This window comes from Nicotiana attenuata, chromosome 2 (assembly GCF_001879085.1).
Source record: "Nicotiana attenuata strain UT chromosome 2, NIATTr2, whole genome shotgun sequence".
NCBI lineage: Eukaryota > Viridiplantae > Streptophyta > Magnoliopsida > Solanales > Solanaceae > Nicotiana > Nicotiana attenuata.
This window is the reverse complement of record NC_031990.1, coordinates 68,781,462-68,798,811: the sequence shown is the minus strand read 5'-3', so window position 1 is coordinate 68,798,811 and position 17,350 is coordinate 68,781,462. Positions and strand designations below refer to the sequence as shown.

Here is a 17,350-nt window from a genome sequence, read left to right as displayed (position 1 = left end):
GATTTACACTCAAGCTGTCCCTGCCTGGGTTCGACCCTGAAGCTATGTTCCTCAGTTATACCTGGTTATATTTAATCATATCTGGGCCAACTGCTCTAACATTAGGCCCAAAGTGTTGGTCCCTTAGCATTCTGGACAGAGTGCTTTATTTATGAATTATCAATTGGTAAAGTTTAGTAGCCGGGTCAAATTGACGCAACTCCAGTTGGGCCTGGAATTTGCTTGTACAGGGCCCATGTTTGGGCAACTTTGTTCTTATGAGTACGACTGAATTTGTTTAGGGCCAACTTTGAGGCCCAAGACACTGAAAGTACATCATTGCTAATTAATTAAGGTCGTTTAGAGACAAGACTTAATAGAAGAATCGTAGTTTCTTTAGGATGCCTTTTAAATAATAAAGTGAGATAAGCCTCGCCAATAAAAATGCAAAATCACGGGGCCCTCGATAAATGTTATATAAAAATACTTAGAATTCGGGCGGACCGTTTAGCGAATTTCACGGTCTTCCTCAAAGATAATAAATGCGTAGTTGCTTTAGGCGCGTATTTTAATAATATTACTTTCCTAAATGTGGGTGCACATATATATAGCGCTCTCTCTGATTTGGTGTACTTTCAATGAGAGAAATAAGCTCCTATTTATAGGAGAACTTGCCAACATTTGAACCAATCAGAATGGTTCATTCCATCGCAATTTGCAAAGCAAATTGCCATCCAAAACGGTTTTGTAACTTGTTGCAAGACCAAGTTGTGAGCCTACAATTGCCACCCATTTCATCCAATCATTGTTATTCTTTTTATTTTAATTGGGATTGGTCCTACAATCCCAAGTCCAGCCGCCTTCAACTTGCCGGCGACCAACGAAACTTCATGGCTCCATCCTCCCCTCTCCTCTATTTGTGATGAGTTTCAGATCTGGCCGAACGTTTGGTTAAATCCGGCGATCCGTCTAGCTTCTGTAGGTTATTGTTCTGGTGCTCTTTGTCATGTAAGTCAGATCGAACTAACACTTGCAGGCAACTATCAAAGAGGAACGTGACTATTAGGTCTGAAAGTATGTGTTGCACTCTTTTTCCCTTGAACCGGTTTTGTGCCAAATGGGTTTTTTAAGCAAGGTTTTTAATGAGGCAACAGTAAATCATGCTAACTTACAATTGAAGACCGGTTTCTAAATCGGAGTTANTTAATAAATGAATTGATGAAACAGTAGATTTTGTTTAAATTGGAGTGAATTAGGTTTGTTTGGTTTGGACTTTCAGTAGGTTTGAAATTGGCATAATTCTACATTTAGACTAGAATAGTTTTGTTTTCTTTCTTAGTTGATTGCTTGATGGTCTACAATGACGATGAGTAAGATGGGGTTCGCACTTTTCAATTCATGAATTAGGTTTGTTTGGTTTGGACTTTCAGTAGGTTTGAAATTGGCGTAATTCTACATTTAGACTAGAATAGTTTTGTTTTCTTTCTTAGTTGATTGCTTGATGGTCTACAATGACGATGAGTAAGATGGGGTTCGCACTTTTCAATTCATGAATTAGGTTTGTTTGGTTTGGACTTTCAGTAGGTTTGAAATTGGCGTAATTCTACATTTAGACTAGAATAGTTTTGTTTTCTTTCTTAGTTGATTGCTTGATGGTCTATTTCTTAGTTTTCTTTTTTAGTTTTGTATTTTTATAACTACGGGTACGATTTCCATGACGTGGTTGTGATACCTAATTTTAAATTAGATTAAAGTAGGAGCATCTTTAGTTTGCCTTAGAAAAAATACAAATCTTTTCTTAAAATAATTTGAGGTGTGCCATACGCAAATAAAATCCATAACCTATGGCCCTCACATTAATATTAACTTAGTATAGAAAAACACATTTTTAAACATTCGTAGTTTGCTTTAGGCGCGTTTATAATAAAATCATCATAGCTACGGGTACGATTCCCGTGACGTAGTTGTGATAACTAATTTTCAAATCTGGGGGTACATTTATGTGACCCGGCCACAACTTCTAATATTCTAATAAATTAAACATGTTGTAGACCGTAAGTGCGGTTCCCGTGACACGAATTGTAATGTGTATCAAACAAATAAGTGTACGACAATCGTAACTTGTTCCAGAATAATTCCATAAAATAATTAAAAGCGGTTTTTAAAGTCTAAAAATGCACACACTAGGTTTAAAACATGTAGTAAATCAGATAATAGGCCAATATTAATAGTTTAAGCAACCGTGATAGAACCACGGAACCCGAGAATGCCTAACACTTTCTTCCGGGTTAACAGAATTCCTTACTTAGAATTTTTGGTTTCGCAGACTTTTAAATAAAGTCAAAATTCTCCTCGATTTGGGATTTTAAAATAAATCGGTGACTTGGGACACCAAATAAATTATTTCAAGTGGCGACTCTGATAAATTAAATAAAATAATTCCATTTCGAATAATGTCACTTTAATTAAAAAAACTCCCTTATATCATCCCCTATCGGGGTGGTAAAAAAGGAAATGTGACACTTAACTAAGCTGTGGTAGCACGGGTAGGTGCTCAAGGTGTTAAACAATGATTTCGGACAACTCCGGTGCAGTTCTCAGCACATTCGAGGACGAACGTATGTATAAGTGGGAGAGAATGTAACGACCCGACCGGTCGTTTTGAGCTCTAGCGCGTCGTTCAGCGGTTTGAAGCCCTCAGTAGCTTCACTTCAGGTATTATGACTTGTACGCATGGTCGGAATTGAATTCCGGGATGTTCGGAGTTGATTTGGAAAGAGAATTCTCATTTCGGAAGCTTTAAGTTGAAAGAATTGACTAATATTGGATTTTTGAGTAAACGACCTCAGAATCGGAATTCGAAGGTTCCAGCAGGTTCGTATGATGATTTTGGACTTGGGCGTATGTCCGGGTCGGGTTTTCGAAGACCCGGAAACGTTTCGCCACATGTTGTGGAAGTTAGCATTGTTGGAGGAATTTCATAAGTTTGGGTTGAAGTGCATTTCAGTGTTATCAATATCCGTTTGGGATTCCGAGTCTGGGAATAGCTCCGTATGGTGATTCCAATATTGGGAGCGCGATCGGAAGTGAATTCGGAAGTCTGTAGGTCGTTTTGGAGTCATTTGGCCAAAGATAGAAATTTGAAGGTTTTTGAGAAGTTTGACCGGAAGTGGACATTTTGATATGGAGTAGGTCCGTAATGTCAAATATGACTTGTGTGCAAAATTTGAGATCAATCGGATGATATTTGATAGGTTTCAGCATCGAATGTAGAAGTTTGGAATTCTAAAGTTCATTAAGCTTGGATTGGAGGTCGATTCATGATTTTAGCGTTGTTTGATATAATTTGAGGCCACGAGCAAGCCCGTAATGTGTTTTGGGACTGACTGGTGTGAATGGACGGGGTCCCGGGGGCCCCGGGTGGATTTCGGGTGATTAACTGATCAATTTTGGAATTTGAAGAAGAAGTGATCAGTTGCCTTCTGGTGTAACCGCACCTGCAAGGCTTGGGCCGCAGGTGCGGAGCCGCAGAAGCGGAACATGACCGCCCAGGTGAAGGACCGCAGGTGCGCGGCATTGACCGCATCTGCGCAAGCGCAGAAGCGAGATGGAAGACTGCAGAAGCGGTAATTGGCGCGGGTGCGATGGAGGCTCCGCAGAAGCGGACTCGCAGAAGCGGCGATAAGTCCGCAGGTGCGGAAGTTGCTGGGCAGAATACATTAAAATAGCGGGGTTTGGCCATTTCTGTTTATTTTTCTCTATTTTTGGGCGATTTTGGAGCTTCTTGAGAGGGGCTTCTACCTAGCAACTTGGAGGTAAGTTAATCCTACCTATTATGAGTTAAATACATTGATTATGTGTAGATTTTAACATGGAAATTAGTGGAAAACTTGGGGTTGAGGGAAAAACCTAGAAAATTGGTATTTTTGGATTTTGACCACGATTTTGGACATGAAATTAAGGGTAAATTATATATTTGAGTTCGTGAGGTTATGGGTAAAGTTTAACTTCGAAAAATTTCGGAATCCGAGCACGTGGGCCCGAGGGCGATTTTGTCAACTTTTCGGTCGGGGTTAAGAATTGTAATAAATTGGATTATAATGAGTAGTTGATCTCATATTAATGGATTTACATTATTATTGGCTAATGTTGGAGCCTTTTGCATCGATTTGAATCTTCGGAAGGGCGTGGATTGCCGGTTATGGAACTTCGGAGCGAGGTGAGTCTCCTTTCTATCCTTGTAAGAGGGAATTATCCCCATAGGTGAATTAATTGAATATGTGCTGCTAATTGTGGGGGCTACGTACGCACGAGGTGACGAGAGTCCGTGCGTAGCTACTATTATGCTTATGTCCGGGTAGTCTAAGACCCAAAAGCATGCTTATTTGTAATAAATGCAACCTTAATGATAGTATAAATTGCTTAAATCATATCGAAGTGGCAAATGATTTTCTAAGAGGGTTAAACTTCATTTTCTTGGCTTGTAAAAAAAAGGAAAATTTACACCTCCTTGAATAATTGTTTTCTTGATGAATGTCTTGATTAACTGTTTGAATATGTATTTCTATGTGTACCTGCGTTGCATGTATGATTCACGAGCAGGGTCATTGTTTATTTATATTTGACCGTGTCACATGTATGATTCGCGAGCGGGGTAATAGATGCATCTATGGTTCGCGCCATTCGACCCTCTAGTAGTGCACAGTTTAAATATTGTTAGATCGGGCCATACGTCCTCGGCATGATTTGCGCATGCTTGTATTTCTTGCCTTACAATTTATTGAAGTTGATATTGCTTCTTCCCAGCTTGAGAATATATGTATAAATGATGAAAAGGTAATTTGGGAATTTCATATAAAAGAAAGAATTGTTTACTTGTTTCACTCTATTGAATTACAATCATGTTTATATAAATCCTCGATTTGTCATATTATTGATGTACCATTATTGGACCACTAGTAAGTGTCGAAGTCGACCTCTCGTCTCTACTTCTTCGAGATTAGGCGGGATACTTACTGAGTACACGTTGTTTTCGTACTCACGCTACACTTCCTGTGCATTTTTGTTGCACAGGCACATGCATTTTTAGCGGCCTAATGGGCATAGCAGCATGGTATACGGTTACTTAGGTGAGCTGCACTTCTCGAGACGACCCGCAGCAAACAGAGTCTCTATCAGATTTTCATATTTACTTTCTGTCCTATTTGTATTCCGGGCAGTTGTTGTATTATATTCCTAGAGATAGCTCATGCACTTGTGACACCGGGTTCTGAGATGTCTATGGGATTATTCAGTATTTTGAAATTGTTAAAGATATTAGTATTCATTTAGTGAAACTTATTATTTATTAATTAAATGTATAAAAGAAGTGATTTCTGGAATATCTAAAACGAGAAATCTCTAGTTAAATAGTGTTGGCTTGCCTGAAAGTGGTGTCCGGCGCCATCACGACCCTTAGTGGATTTTGGGTCGTGACAACATGGTATCAGAGCACTAGGTTCCCTTATGTCTCACGAGTCATGAGCAAGCTAGTAGAGTCTCGCGGATCGGTACGGAGACGTCTGTACTTATCTTCGGGAGGCTACAGGGCGATTAGGAGCACTTCCCTTCTTGATTTCCTCATCGTGCGATTTGATTCCTTTGAGGCTTATATATATATATATATATATAGTTTTGGGTCGTGACCCTTAGTGGATTCGGGTCGTGACACTTCTGATAGATACCACTATGCCTCTATTATTAACAACATAAATGCCAACTGGCACTTTAAAAATTGAATATTTGAAATTTGAAACTGAGATTTACCTGGGTAGTTTTGCCATTATCTATATTTTTAATTTATTCTCGAAATTCTATTTAATAAGTCTCTCTTTGTGCCTCATTAATCTTTGGTCGTTACTATTAGTTGGAGTAATCTTTTTTATCTGGATTACTTTTGCACATTACAAATAATAACATGTTTGTACTATGTTACTTGATCTAACTTGCTCTTTACCTGATGTAGGTATAACATTGTGCGCTAGCTTCTATCTCCTAACTCCTCATTGGAGGACCTTAAATCCTTAAGAGGAGAGTATATAACAAAAGCAGACAGACGATGATGTTTTGCGATAAAACCTTCAAGTAATGTGGTAATTGATTCTTTCATTTTGTTTTACTCTTATCCCTCCCAAGTAATAATTTTCTTTTGTAGTAAATTGTATGTCCTGTCTTATGTCTTATATGATTCAGATAAAATGTTCACTTACAAACTTTCTTTGTGATAGCTATAAGATATATCTATACGGAGTACATAAAACTTTGAATGTTCTGGATGCTTAGGTTGTCGTGATTATATTTGACTACTACATGTGTTAAATTCTTTTCCCATTCTGAACTATGTTACAAATTGGAGCTTATACTTTATCTTCCATATTTTTCAAACAAATAATGTTGTAATCAGTGGTCTTTGGTAGCGGTGGTTTAATGCTATAGGTTTTAAGAAGTTATCTGATGCAAGATGTCAAGCTTCATATACAGGGCAAGTAAAAAGATAAAATATCATGATTTATTTTCTGCTTCTTTTGGGTGGTGAAGCATACTTCTGCTCAATATATTTATGCGATTAGCTTAAGTACAAAAATATTTTGGTAAATTAGAGTTGGTAGCAAGTAAATTGTTTGCCATGAAATAATATTGACAAATAATTCTATTAAAGTTGTATTTTTTTTTTATTTATGATGCAAGTAATCTCAGTATAAAGTATTTATATATTTCGAAGGAATAGAATCCTGAATGGTAAAAACTTGATTTGTGACACTATTCATATTAATTCTACTTGCCTTTCCCATGAAAGCCAATTAAATCCTACAATGATAACTTGTTAAAAAGTTGCTAGAAGTATACAATCACTATCCAAGTCGAGGAAAGTGTGCAGTCTCATTGTTGCCAGAATTAGTCATTTAATAAAGTCAAAATAATATGATTCACAACATTTGGAAAGTACAGAGAAGTTTGGTTTACAAAGAAAGAAACTTAAGTATGTTCGTTTATATCAAATGGTCTATCTATGTGGAAGAAGTCGAGGGCTTAGCATAGATGAACTAGGAAATCTCCTTATGTGATCCAACTCTTCTTCTCTATTTCTTCACAATTTTGCAAGTTCCGTTAATATGACTGTTAGATCAGCTCACAATGTTGTTCTCCATTTTCTAACTGTATCTGGGTAAGAGAAAGTTGATGGGGGCGTCACAAAATATATGCAACCGAAGTCTGAATAGAGAACATGGGTTGTAGTATCTTGATGGCAAGACCAATTGCTATGTAAAAGATGAAGTCTGTGATTTGTGCAAGGAGATGACAGAATATTGTCCAAATGTCTGTGATTACCGCCAACTATGTCCCCTTAAAGCAAACAAAAGTTCAAGTCCTCACCAACCATCTAGTCATTAAGTAAATGGGAGGGTGTTCTCCTCTTCTCGTTGGATCCAGTAAGGATTCTGGCCATCTTGTCCTTCTCAGAATTCAAACTGCCAAATGCTACGGTTGAAAGAAATGGTACGCATATTCAATATAAAATGAAAAAGTAAACTTGATCCATAAAATAATACAGCAGTAACTAAAAAGCTTTTCTTGCTATAACAACTCTATTGGGTCAAATTTAACCATATGTAATATGTGTATCAATCAGAAGGACAGTCTCACGCAGAATCTGGACTCTCCAAGCTAAGACAAACATGAACAGGAATCAGGTATTCCTTGTCTGGTAGATGTACTTTCCCTATACAAAAATTGTTAAGCCACATTGTATCTAACACATTCTCTGGCTCATTTATAGGCAAATTCACATGCCCGACCTAAAACTTATCCTTGGCACGACGAATAGCTCCCAAGGCTTCTGCGTCAGCAGCAGTGGGTGGAATGTTTAGCAACTTCCGGATTTCTGTACTTGAAGTTCGAAGAAATGGATTACATAGCTTCTCCGCCTTGAGCGTTGTTGGAATCTAAAGCACCAGAAGATATATTTAGCAAACACTGACAATTAGCAGATAAATATTCCTAGAAAATAGAGGGGAAGATATATACATGCTTTTACCGTTTATTCATAGTTTTTTTGTGTAAATATCAAAGATGCAACATAGATATTACTGGATTCCTCAACCTACAAGTTCTAAGGTTATTGTAAAACTTGTAAATTTTGGAAGCTTCTTCTTGCTGATGATAGCAAATCCTTTATCTTACTAAGATATTATTGGGCACTCTGGTAACTTACCAATGAGCAAAGTGTAAATTGGAAATATTTAACGGGGGTCAAATACAAAAACACCAAACAAGTTTATTAAGCTTCTCAGAGATTAATTAAAATTAAGAAGATAAGACACCTCAAATTTCATGAATCATCCGGATCATCCCAATATATTTACAATTTAATATTTAGGTAAACCGCTAGATTGTTCTCATTAGAGTTTTCAGGAAAAGAAGCTTACTGTTGGCAAGCCCTTCTTGCGAAGATTGACAACTTGTGCAGCATATGACTGCAATTCTTCATTACCAGGTTCTATGGAAAGTGCAAATTTTGAATTGCTCTGTTAAAACATGTCATATAGTCAGGTCAGAAGCAGCTGCCAACACTATCTAAGTTATGAACGAGACAACAATGATCAAAAGTTAATTTACCAATGTATATTCGTGACCACAGTAAACATTTGTATCGTCTGGTAAGGACATGATCTTCCTCAATGAAGAGAGCATCTGTAAATAAAGATGATTTTAGTATTCATTATTTACGGTTGGCAAGTGCCCTCACGAAAATCTTTCTGCACAATGGACCTAGCTCCGTTAAGATAGGTGATTCATCATTCATTCACATTCCAATTTCAGACTATATAGCAGACAGTTTTACTTCACGGCTTCTTGCTCCACCCAAAGAAAAGCAATATGCATAGTATTTAACACCACGTATGATAGGTAGAGATATTTCTTCCTATAATATCACATTTTAGACTTGGCTAGCTCACTCCAAAAACTTTTATGGTTTTGTTATGTTGTATAAATTTTCCCGGTAACCCTAACCACCGAAACCCCCTCCCATTGGGCCAACAGTGGCTTTTTCCTAATTTTTTTCTACTAGTTTACTTATTCTACTTGATCGGTCTGACTTAGTTGCTAGTTGAGAACCATCAACATCTGAAGCCAAATAGAAAAGAACATACAGAAGCTCAATAAAAGAAAAATAAAATGCAATACAAACTAGATGCATACGGCCCACAAAATAGAACTCTACTTTACCTGCTGAGGAGTCCCTTCGAATAGCTTACCACAAGACAAGCTGAACAGTGTGTCTCCTGTAAAAATTGCCTTTGATCTCGGGAAATAAAAACTGATATGCCCTGTCATGCATTTTTTCGTATTAGTAATGTTGAGGAGATTTTTCGAGCATATAAAAAACACAGAAGATCAAAAAGATAATACAGTTTAGATCAGAATAATCCCCACCTTTGCCCTCAATCTAAAATTTCTCATCACAAATCATGTTAAAAGAATAAACAGTTGCGTTGCGATGAACAGAGAAGATCCTAGCTCTGTCCCAATTTTATATGACACTATCTTCATTTTGGAACATAACAAATATTTGACATCATTTTATTAATAATTTCAACTTCCAACGGTTTCTCAATTCGCATCTATTTTAACTAAAATCGATTTTAATTTTGATGGTTCTCTTTCAAATTAAATTCTCAGATACTTACACTAATATATTCATCCAATACCACTCGTATATGCATTTACAAGTCAAACTAATATCTCTTGAACTACCCGATCAAATAGCATGACATAAAATGAACATACCCGGTCAAATGGTGTTACATGAAAGGGAACACATGGACAGAGAAAGTAAACGGATCAAACGATTATACAACTCTGTTTGATCGAATACATTCTAGTAGACATACTTCTTTCGTTGATCTATCATCTCTCTTCTTAATCTCTCCATGAATAACCGGACACAGGACAATAGTTATAGTGGTGAATGTCAGATATCTCACTTGTAAGATGTAATTATACTACTGGATGAGAATTTTCTGAAGGTGTATGTAATGGTAAACCAACTCTCAACTGGACTTAATACACCCACACTAAACGGATACTTCCCACAGCACATATGTCCAGCAAGTAACATGAAGAACTTGTAACTAGCTAAAACCAACTACAGCAGAAGACATCTACACAAAGATGGTGCCGTTCTCCCACAGTGATTGATATTTGACCTTAAAGGGAGCAGAAAAGAAAAGACAAGAAGCATGCTATTTGACAGGGAAATAAATGTCTGTTCCATCATATAGCATCACGAGCAAAAAGAAAAGACTATGAGACAGTTCAAGTAAATATTCAAATGATGTCGGCACTAATATACAACCTCGCGTATGACCAGGAGTCTCCATGACAAGCACCTCATGGCCTGCGAACATCCATTGGTCCCCATCATTTAGGGCTATATCAATACCAGGTATTCTATCACTGTCTACTCCAGATCCAATTACCTACAAAATCACGTAACGAATAAAAGCCTCATTGACAAAATTTCAACTGACACAAACATATTGACTCTTAATCTGCTAATCAAAGAGAAATGCATGTTATGTCTACATTAGGAGCTGATATTTTTTTATTTTGTAATTTTGCATCTTCTGGATGCCCTTGTTATTAATACACCACTTACTTCATCAAAAATAGGAGAAGAGAGAATTGCATGTTATAGTGACAAAGAATTTTTAAGTGTAACATCAGTTTTAAGTTAATCCTAATTTCTATCAATTCTAAAACCAAAATCACTGAGCTTGAAGGAAAATAATTTTTGGTATTTTAGTTGGCTTTTTTGGTTTCATTCCAAATTCAGTAATCTTAACTGGTCATGCGCGGTACGCCTGGCAGAGATACAGACAGAGAAAATTGTACAAAATATCACTTAAAGCATTTCACGAGATTTGTGGCAACAGATATGAAGCACTAAAGCAACTGTACATTCCTCCTTTTCAAGATCACTCCGTTGAACCAAAAAACTGTAACCAGGTAAAATCCTAACCCCCCCCCCCCCCCCTAAAAAAAAAAAAACAAAGAACCAAAAGAAAGAATTGAAAATGTGAAAAAAAAAATGAACCAATCGGAGTTCGCAGAAAATACTAGACATAAATTAATAGCAGCATTGAAATCATTGCACCAAGAGGAAAACCTCATCATACCTTTGCCCCATACCTTGCTTTTAACTCCATGTTGCCACCAGTGTGATCATAGTGATGATGTGTGTTCAAAATGTAAGTCAAATTGCGGTTGTTTCTACTCAGTGCATCTATAACAGGAACAGCTTCAGAAGGATCCACAACACCAACTGTTCCAGTATCCACATCGTGCAATAGATATGCATAATTATCCTGGAGACATGGTATCTGGCAATAGACAACAGAAATGATTAGCAAACTTATCAGAGTTTCTCAACATAGAGATGGAAAGCTTTGTTACACTATAAAGTCAAGATGTAGATTTCCTATTTGTGCTTTCTTGTTCTGAAAAAGAGAGCAGAAATGCATAGGAAAAAGAAAGTGGAAGAGAAGCAAGAAATTATATTATTCTTTCTCAGCTAGTAAATCTGCTTCCTGAAAAAGAAAAAAGAAAAAGCACGGAATTCTCATCTTTCCCAACCAAAATGGAAGTAGCACACTACCATTTCTGTGAGCTGAGACTTAGATATTTGATTATTTTGTACTAGCAACACTAATATAAGAGCATTTTGCCTTCCTTATGGTAAAATTTAAACAAAAAATTATTACCCAGCAAGAAAAAAAGGAATACGTCTGCATACAAGAGAATACAAGGCACTAAAAAAAGGAATCCCATTCAAGAAGTTCATCGAGTTGTTCATACAAGTTGGAATGTCATGAGCACGCCAAACACTTTCAGTCTTTAGTTCAGTCCCTACAGCTATTGTCAATGCCCTTGATAGATCTTCAGTTTAAGTCTTCAGTCCAGTCCCTATACTACAGGCCATATTTAGAGCATAAGGGACAACTACCCAGCTCCTCCTATTCAGGCCTCTAGAATTCCAATAATTGACCAGTCGTGCATGCAGCAGTTACTTTAGAAATTGTGGGAAAAAACCCCCATTATATTGCAAAGATGTTGAACATTAAGATCCATCCTTTGAAGCTATCTCCCACAGAGCAGGTGAAGATATGATAGACAAGCAGTTTTGCTATAACAGTATAGGGCAGGGGCAGCCCGGTGCACTAAGCTCCCGCTATGCGCGGGGTCCGGGGAAGGGGCGGACCACAAGGGCCTATCGTACGCAGCCTTACCCTGCATTTCTGCAAGAGGCTGTTTCCACGGTTCGAACCCGTGAAAACAGTATACTGTTATACTGCTATAACAGTATAATCATTTCTAAATACTCTGCACGGGGCAATATAATCCCTGTTTTTGTCCAACTAGGTGTAAGCCCTTAACTTTCAAGATGTCAATTAAGTACACAGATAACTCCCAGGAGGATCTGTGTATCTATCGTCAGTTAGAGTGATCTCAGGGCTAAGTTGCGCGGACTCTTCGATTTTGGTGCCATCCTTGTCATGATACAAGACGGGGACGGGATACTTCCTGGATTCGGTCAACTGACTTCGGACACTTTGACCGGAGTCCATCGGCAAATTTGGGAGAAAAATAGACATTTTGATTTCTCAAAATAAAAATAAAACAGATTTAGGACAATGAAAGAATAATGTCCATCTAGGAGAATGAAAGATTGAATTCTACAATATTCATGTAAGTTTTTCACAGAATATCTCTCAAAATTTACAATATTGTTATAGCTCTATTTTTTATTAGCCGAATACCCGCACCCGCACCCGTATCCATATCCGGATCCGCACCCCCGAATCTTAAAATTTAGATTTTGCCGAATCCGATACTCGGATCCGTCCCCGTATCGGATATCCGCACCCGAGTCCGAGCAACTTAGTCTCAGGGTACTCGGCCATATTTTTAATATACAAAGGCCATTAATACCAAATTGCAGTACCACCCGCCACTCGGCGTCTTCAAATAAAGTGTAATCATTTTTGCTCATCACCAAGCAAATATGCTCAATTTACTGGTCTGCTCGAACAATTTTAAATCCCTCTGGCATCAGTACTTCCTATCTCAATCACTCATTTGAGATAATTTACAAAAAAGACATTCAATAGTGTTCTAAAGCCACTAATCGATGAAATATTTTTCCATTGAGAGGAAAGAATAACTAAATGTCCCCAAACACTAAAACGACACAACAAATGACATGTACGCACATAAAATGCATGTTACCGAGGACTCACCAGTTCGATTTGCAAACTTGAACACGTACTGGTAATGCTACAGAGATTAGAAACTCCTAGTGTCCGACTAACTCCACGTATGGTCTTAAACGGCATTGAGAAAAGCTGCATAAATCCATAGAGGAGATTCTTCCTAAGAGAAAGCTGTCTCAAGCCAGGCCATACACAAACCCCTGTCCGAGTCTAAGAAAACCAACAAAAAGAATTAAGTCAAAATGCAACCCAAAAGACTAAAGATCTAAATACTAATAAAAGCAGCATATGTAACTAAGAACCCCCTCCCCCCCCCCCCCCCCCCCCAAAATAAATATTTATGAAACAGAATAACAAAATGAGTCCCACAAGAAGATCAGATAGAATCAGTAAATAACTGACAGAGAAGCAATTCTTGTAAAACCTTAAACCTTAAAATCTCAGACCAACATAGTAATTATCAAAAGCTAATTAAGGATACAATAAAAAGTGAAAAAGATCCCAACTTTAATACAAATCACTCATACATTTATATATATCGCTACACAAATTACACAGTTCGTGAAGACTTCACAGTAAATTCACAACTAGCAAGGAAACATGAATTCAAATTCAGGGACAGCAAAAAACACACGGGCGAAATAAATTCATCATTTCTCCAATTCACTTCAACAATTTTCAGAAAACCGCAGAATAATTCAATTCATCCACACCAAATAAAAAATAACCATAGTCTTCCAAACACATAACAAAGCTCTCTACTATAAGTCAAAGTTTTAGAATACTCTACCAATTCCCAAAAATATCGAAAGAGCTATGTATACAAATTAAAGGGGTGGAAGATAGAAAGAAAGAAAAAAGAACCTTAGAACAAGGGAAGGAGGCCATGGCGGAGGGTGCAATTCTACAGAAGGTTTGCATAATTTCGTATTTGCAATAAAAGAGTTGTGTAGAGGAAGGCAACGGTGGGGCTGTCGCACGCTTTCACACACCCACTTTGTTTTTCGGAATATTTTATATCAAATTGCTAATTAATTACAAGGCATACAAAAATCTTCTTAGAATATGCTCCCTTTTCTATTCTTAAAAAAAATGTTTTATTTAATTATTCCCATCCTATGTACTCTTTCTGTGATACTGATTAATTCACATTCAAGCCGTAAAATACTAATTAATTGATAAAGCCTATCAATATTTTATCCACATGGCTTAATTCCGAAGTACCACGCGTGAAAAAATTCTATTCATTCTATCGTAATGTCAATAATAAAAAACTTCGTAAATATTAGTTAGTTAGTTCAAGTTAATAGAACTAGAAATCAAATACTTTACAGTAGAAAAAAAATTATTTTATGGCTTTGATTAACTCAACTTATTACTTCATTTATCCAAAAGAATGTTCTTCTTCTTCTTGAGCTTAAAATTAAGATTTTGACCAACATTTTAAAAGTCAACCTATTGCCTATTTGGTATTAACTAAATTCATTTTTTTTTTCTTCTATCTTTTTTCTTATCCCTTTTATTAGAGTTATAGTTCCTTTGATGATTCGAACTCAAACAATTTTAATATTGTAAGTGGAAGATGCTGGAAAGGTTTAATTTTTCAGTTGGAAGGTATTATTAATTACCTCAAAAGTGGTACTCTTGGGAGGTATGAAGTTGTCATGTGGTGGTGCGACCTCCCATGAAACGTGTCCCCATTAGCCAAGGCACACAATGAAGGCCGGCATCATTAATAAAAATATCAACTTCTTATCTTAAATTATTTTGAAAGTTAGTCTCTTGAGATTATTTTATATATAAATTTTAGTGGATAGAATTATAGATATATCACATAAAATTAGTTGAGGTGAGGATAAATTGACTGAACAATCAAATAACATCGTATAAAAAAATCAAGTTAATATTTAAAATTCGCAATTAAGAAAAGCAAAAGTTTTTTTGTGAAAGAAAATCCAGTATTTATTCGTGAGCATGTTCCAGTTGGACCTTTTTCCATAGTGTAGGTAGGAATATTGGTAGCTGTTAACTTTTTCCTTGAGGTGCGTGTTTGGGGAAAGCAAACCAACTAAAAGATGACAGCTGGGTTATAAAGATTTTTGCCTGTGAAATCCTAAATTAATAAGAGCTGGTCCTAGTATACACGGTAGGGGTGTTCATAAAAATCCCGAAAATTCGAACCAATCCGAAAATCAAACCAAATCCATCAAAAAAACGATACCTTTTTGTTTGGATTGGTTTTGGTTTTAACCAAAAAATAATCGAAAAAATCCAAACCAAACCGACTATAGGAGTAGCTATATCAAATTTATTATTATACCTATATATATATATATATATATATGTATGTATGTATGTATGTATGTATGTATGTATATTTTTATACAAACTACAAAGTCTCAAAATTTTATAGTGAATGTTAATCGGTTGCACTTTTAGTACAGTTTTTTACCTTTATATTCTAGTTTGATTGATAGTTTTCTTTTGTTAAGTGTAACAATCCATTTCATGTTAAAAAATATATATCTTTAATTGAGTCCTTAAATTATTCATCACTATTTGATTCAATTATCATCAATATATTTTAGTAAATAATAGATTTCTCAAAGGGCAATTGATTTGATAGTGATAAATTGAACATGTGGTCGCCGAAATATGTGTTTGAAAGTGTATGTCTTATATTTAAGGAAAAACCGACAAATAATCGAAAAAACGAAAACCCGACATAAACCGAATCGAGAATAAACTGACTTAATTGGTTTGGTTTGGTTCTAATATTTGAAAAACCGGCTTACTTGGTTTGATTTCTTTTTTAGGGAAAACCAATCCAAATCGAACCATGAACACCCCTAATAGACTCTATAACTTTTTAGGTTGCGTGGCAAATGATAGGTTAGTTATTAACTTATTCTGGAGCGTCGCAACTCACATAAAAATAATATTTAAATTCTCGTATGAATTATACTGTATCCTTTCCGTTCAAATTAAAAGATGTTATGTTAGTATTCTGTATTCGAAAACATATTCAAAAATAGAAACAATGTAAAATCAGAAATGTAGAAGAATAGAATTAATTCGAGCTCACTGACTTCACAGTATTTTCTTAAGGAATATAGTCCCTCCTAGTACCCGAGGTTTAGGATTGTCCTCCCAGGATAGAACGGATTACCCTCATTGGTGTAGCGGTACTTCAAACCCCAATGACCAACAAACTCAAAGTTAGTAGCAAATCACACTTACTGCTTTCTTTCTGTTAAAAATAGTGCAGAAGAAAGAAGGAGAAATCAGAATTTTCATAAGAAAAATCTGAGGGGTGGATCATGTATTTATAGCCAAAACGTTGGATAATACCGAAGGGTAGCAACTCTTTATGTAAGGTTGCAACTCAAAATGGTTGTTTTAAAACGACCATTTACGCAAACCGCCAAATTCAAATTATAACGGGAAAATTAAAACGGAGGAAAAATTAAAATTATCGTCACAGAAATTGTCTAATTAGGATTAAATAATATTACGTTAATATAAACAAATAAATTTGGTCCAAATAAATAAATAAATCAGATCATTTGGCCAAATCCGAAGCCGAAGCCGAGCGAGCAACAACGACGACGGCGCAAGGCTTGCTTTCTTCTCAACTCTTTAAGAGCTAGAAGAAGTGCAATTGTATATATACCCATCATAACTCTTTTCCTCCTCCAATGTGGGACAATGTCTCTTTGTCAAAGAGAGAAATTCAAAAATTTTATTTTTCCCTTCATTTCCCATTCACTCTATTTTTAAGCTCTAACAAGCTTAAATCCCAACAATCTCCCACATGAATTAAGAATGGCTATATCACGAAAATATGCATGAAAAACTATGTGATTTACAAGCAAGGATTAATTGCATATGGATAAGTAGGTTTCCCTTTGAACTTTCCGTAGTGAACTATGTCGGATATACTCGATCAATCGGTAGATTTGATATCTTTAAACCGTCGAACTTTAATGTATATCTAGACAATCATAAGTCACACAATCAACCCTTAACCGTCTTTGGTTCTCATTGTTGTGTTCATT

The 17,350-nt window shown here is 36.3% G+C and overlaps 1 protein-coding gene across 1 annotated transcript; it reads right to left on the bottom strand.

Annotated features, from left to right (window-relative positions):
- On the bottom strand, positions 7,504-14,286 carry LOC109212028 (probable hydroxyacylglutathione hydrolase 2, chloroplastic). The gene is made up of 8 exons (XM_019375644.1): positions 14,157-14,286; positions 13,320-13,502; positions 11,199-11,402; positions 10,376-10,499; positions 9,247-9,347; positions 8,635-8,709; positions 8,445-8,543; positions 7,504-7,961 (listed from the first exon to the last, which is right to left on the bottom strand). Exons 1-8 carry the CDS (start codon positions 14,211-14,213, stop codon positions 7,815-7,817), a joined length of 990 nt encoding a protein of 329 aa, XP_019231189.1. The 5' UTR covers positions 14,214-14,286; the 3' UTR covers positions 7,504-7,814.

Bases quoted from the DNA above. Each gene is read 5' to 3' on its own strand.
- LOC109212028 (XM_019375644.1), bottom strand. From the start codon at position 14,213: ATGCAAACCTTCTGTAGAATTGCACCCTCCGCCATGGCCTCCTTCCCT. The intron at 11,403-13,319 runs GTGAGTCCTCGG...GTCTATTGCCAG, and splicing joins CAAGTTTGCAAATCGAACTG to ATACCATGTCTCCAGGATAA. The intron at 8,544-8,634 runs GTAAATTAACTT...ATGTTTTAACAG, and splicing joins GTGGTCACGAATATACATTG to AGCAATTCAAAATTTGCACT.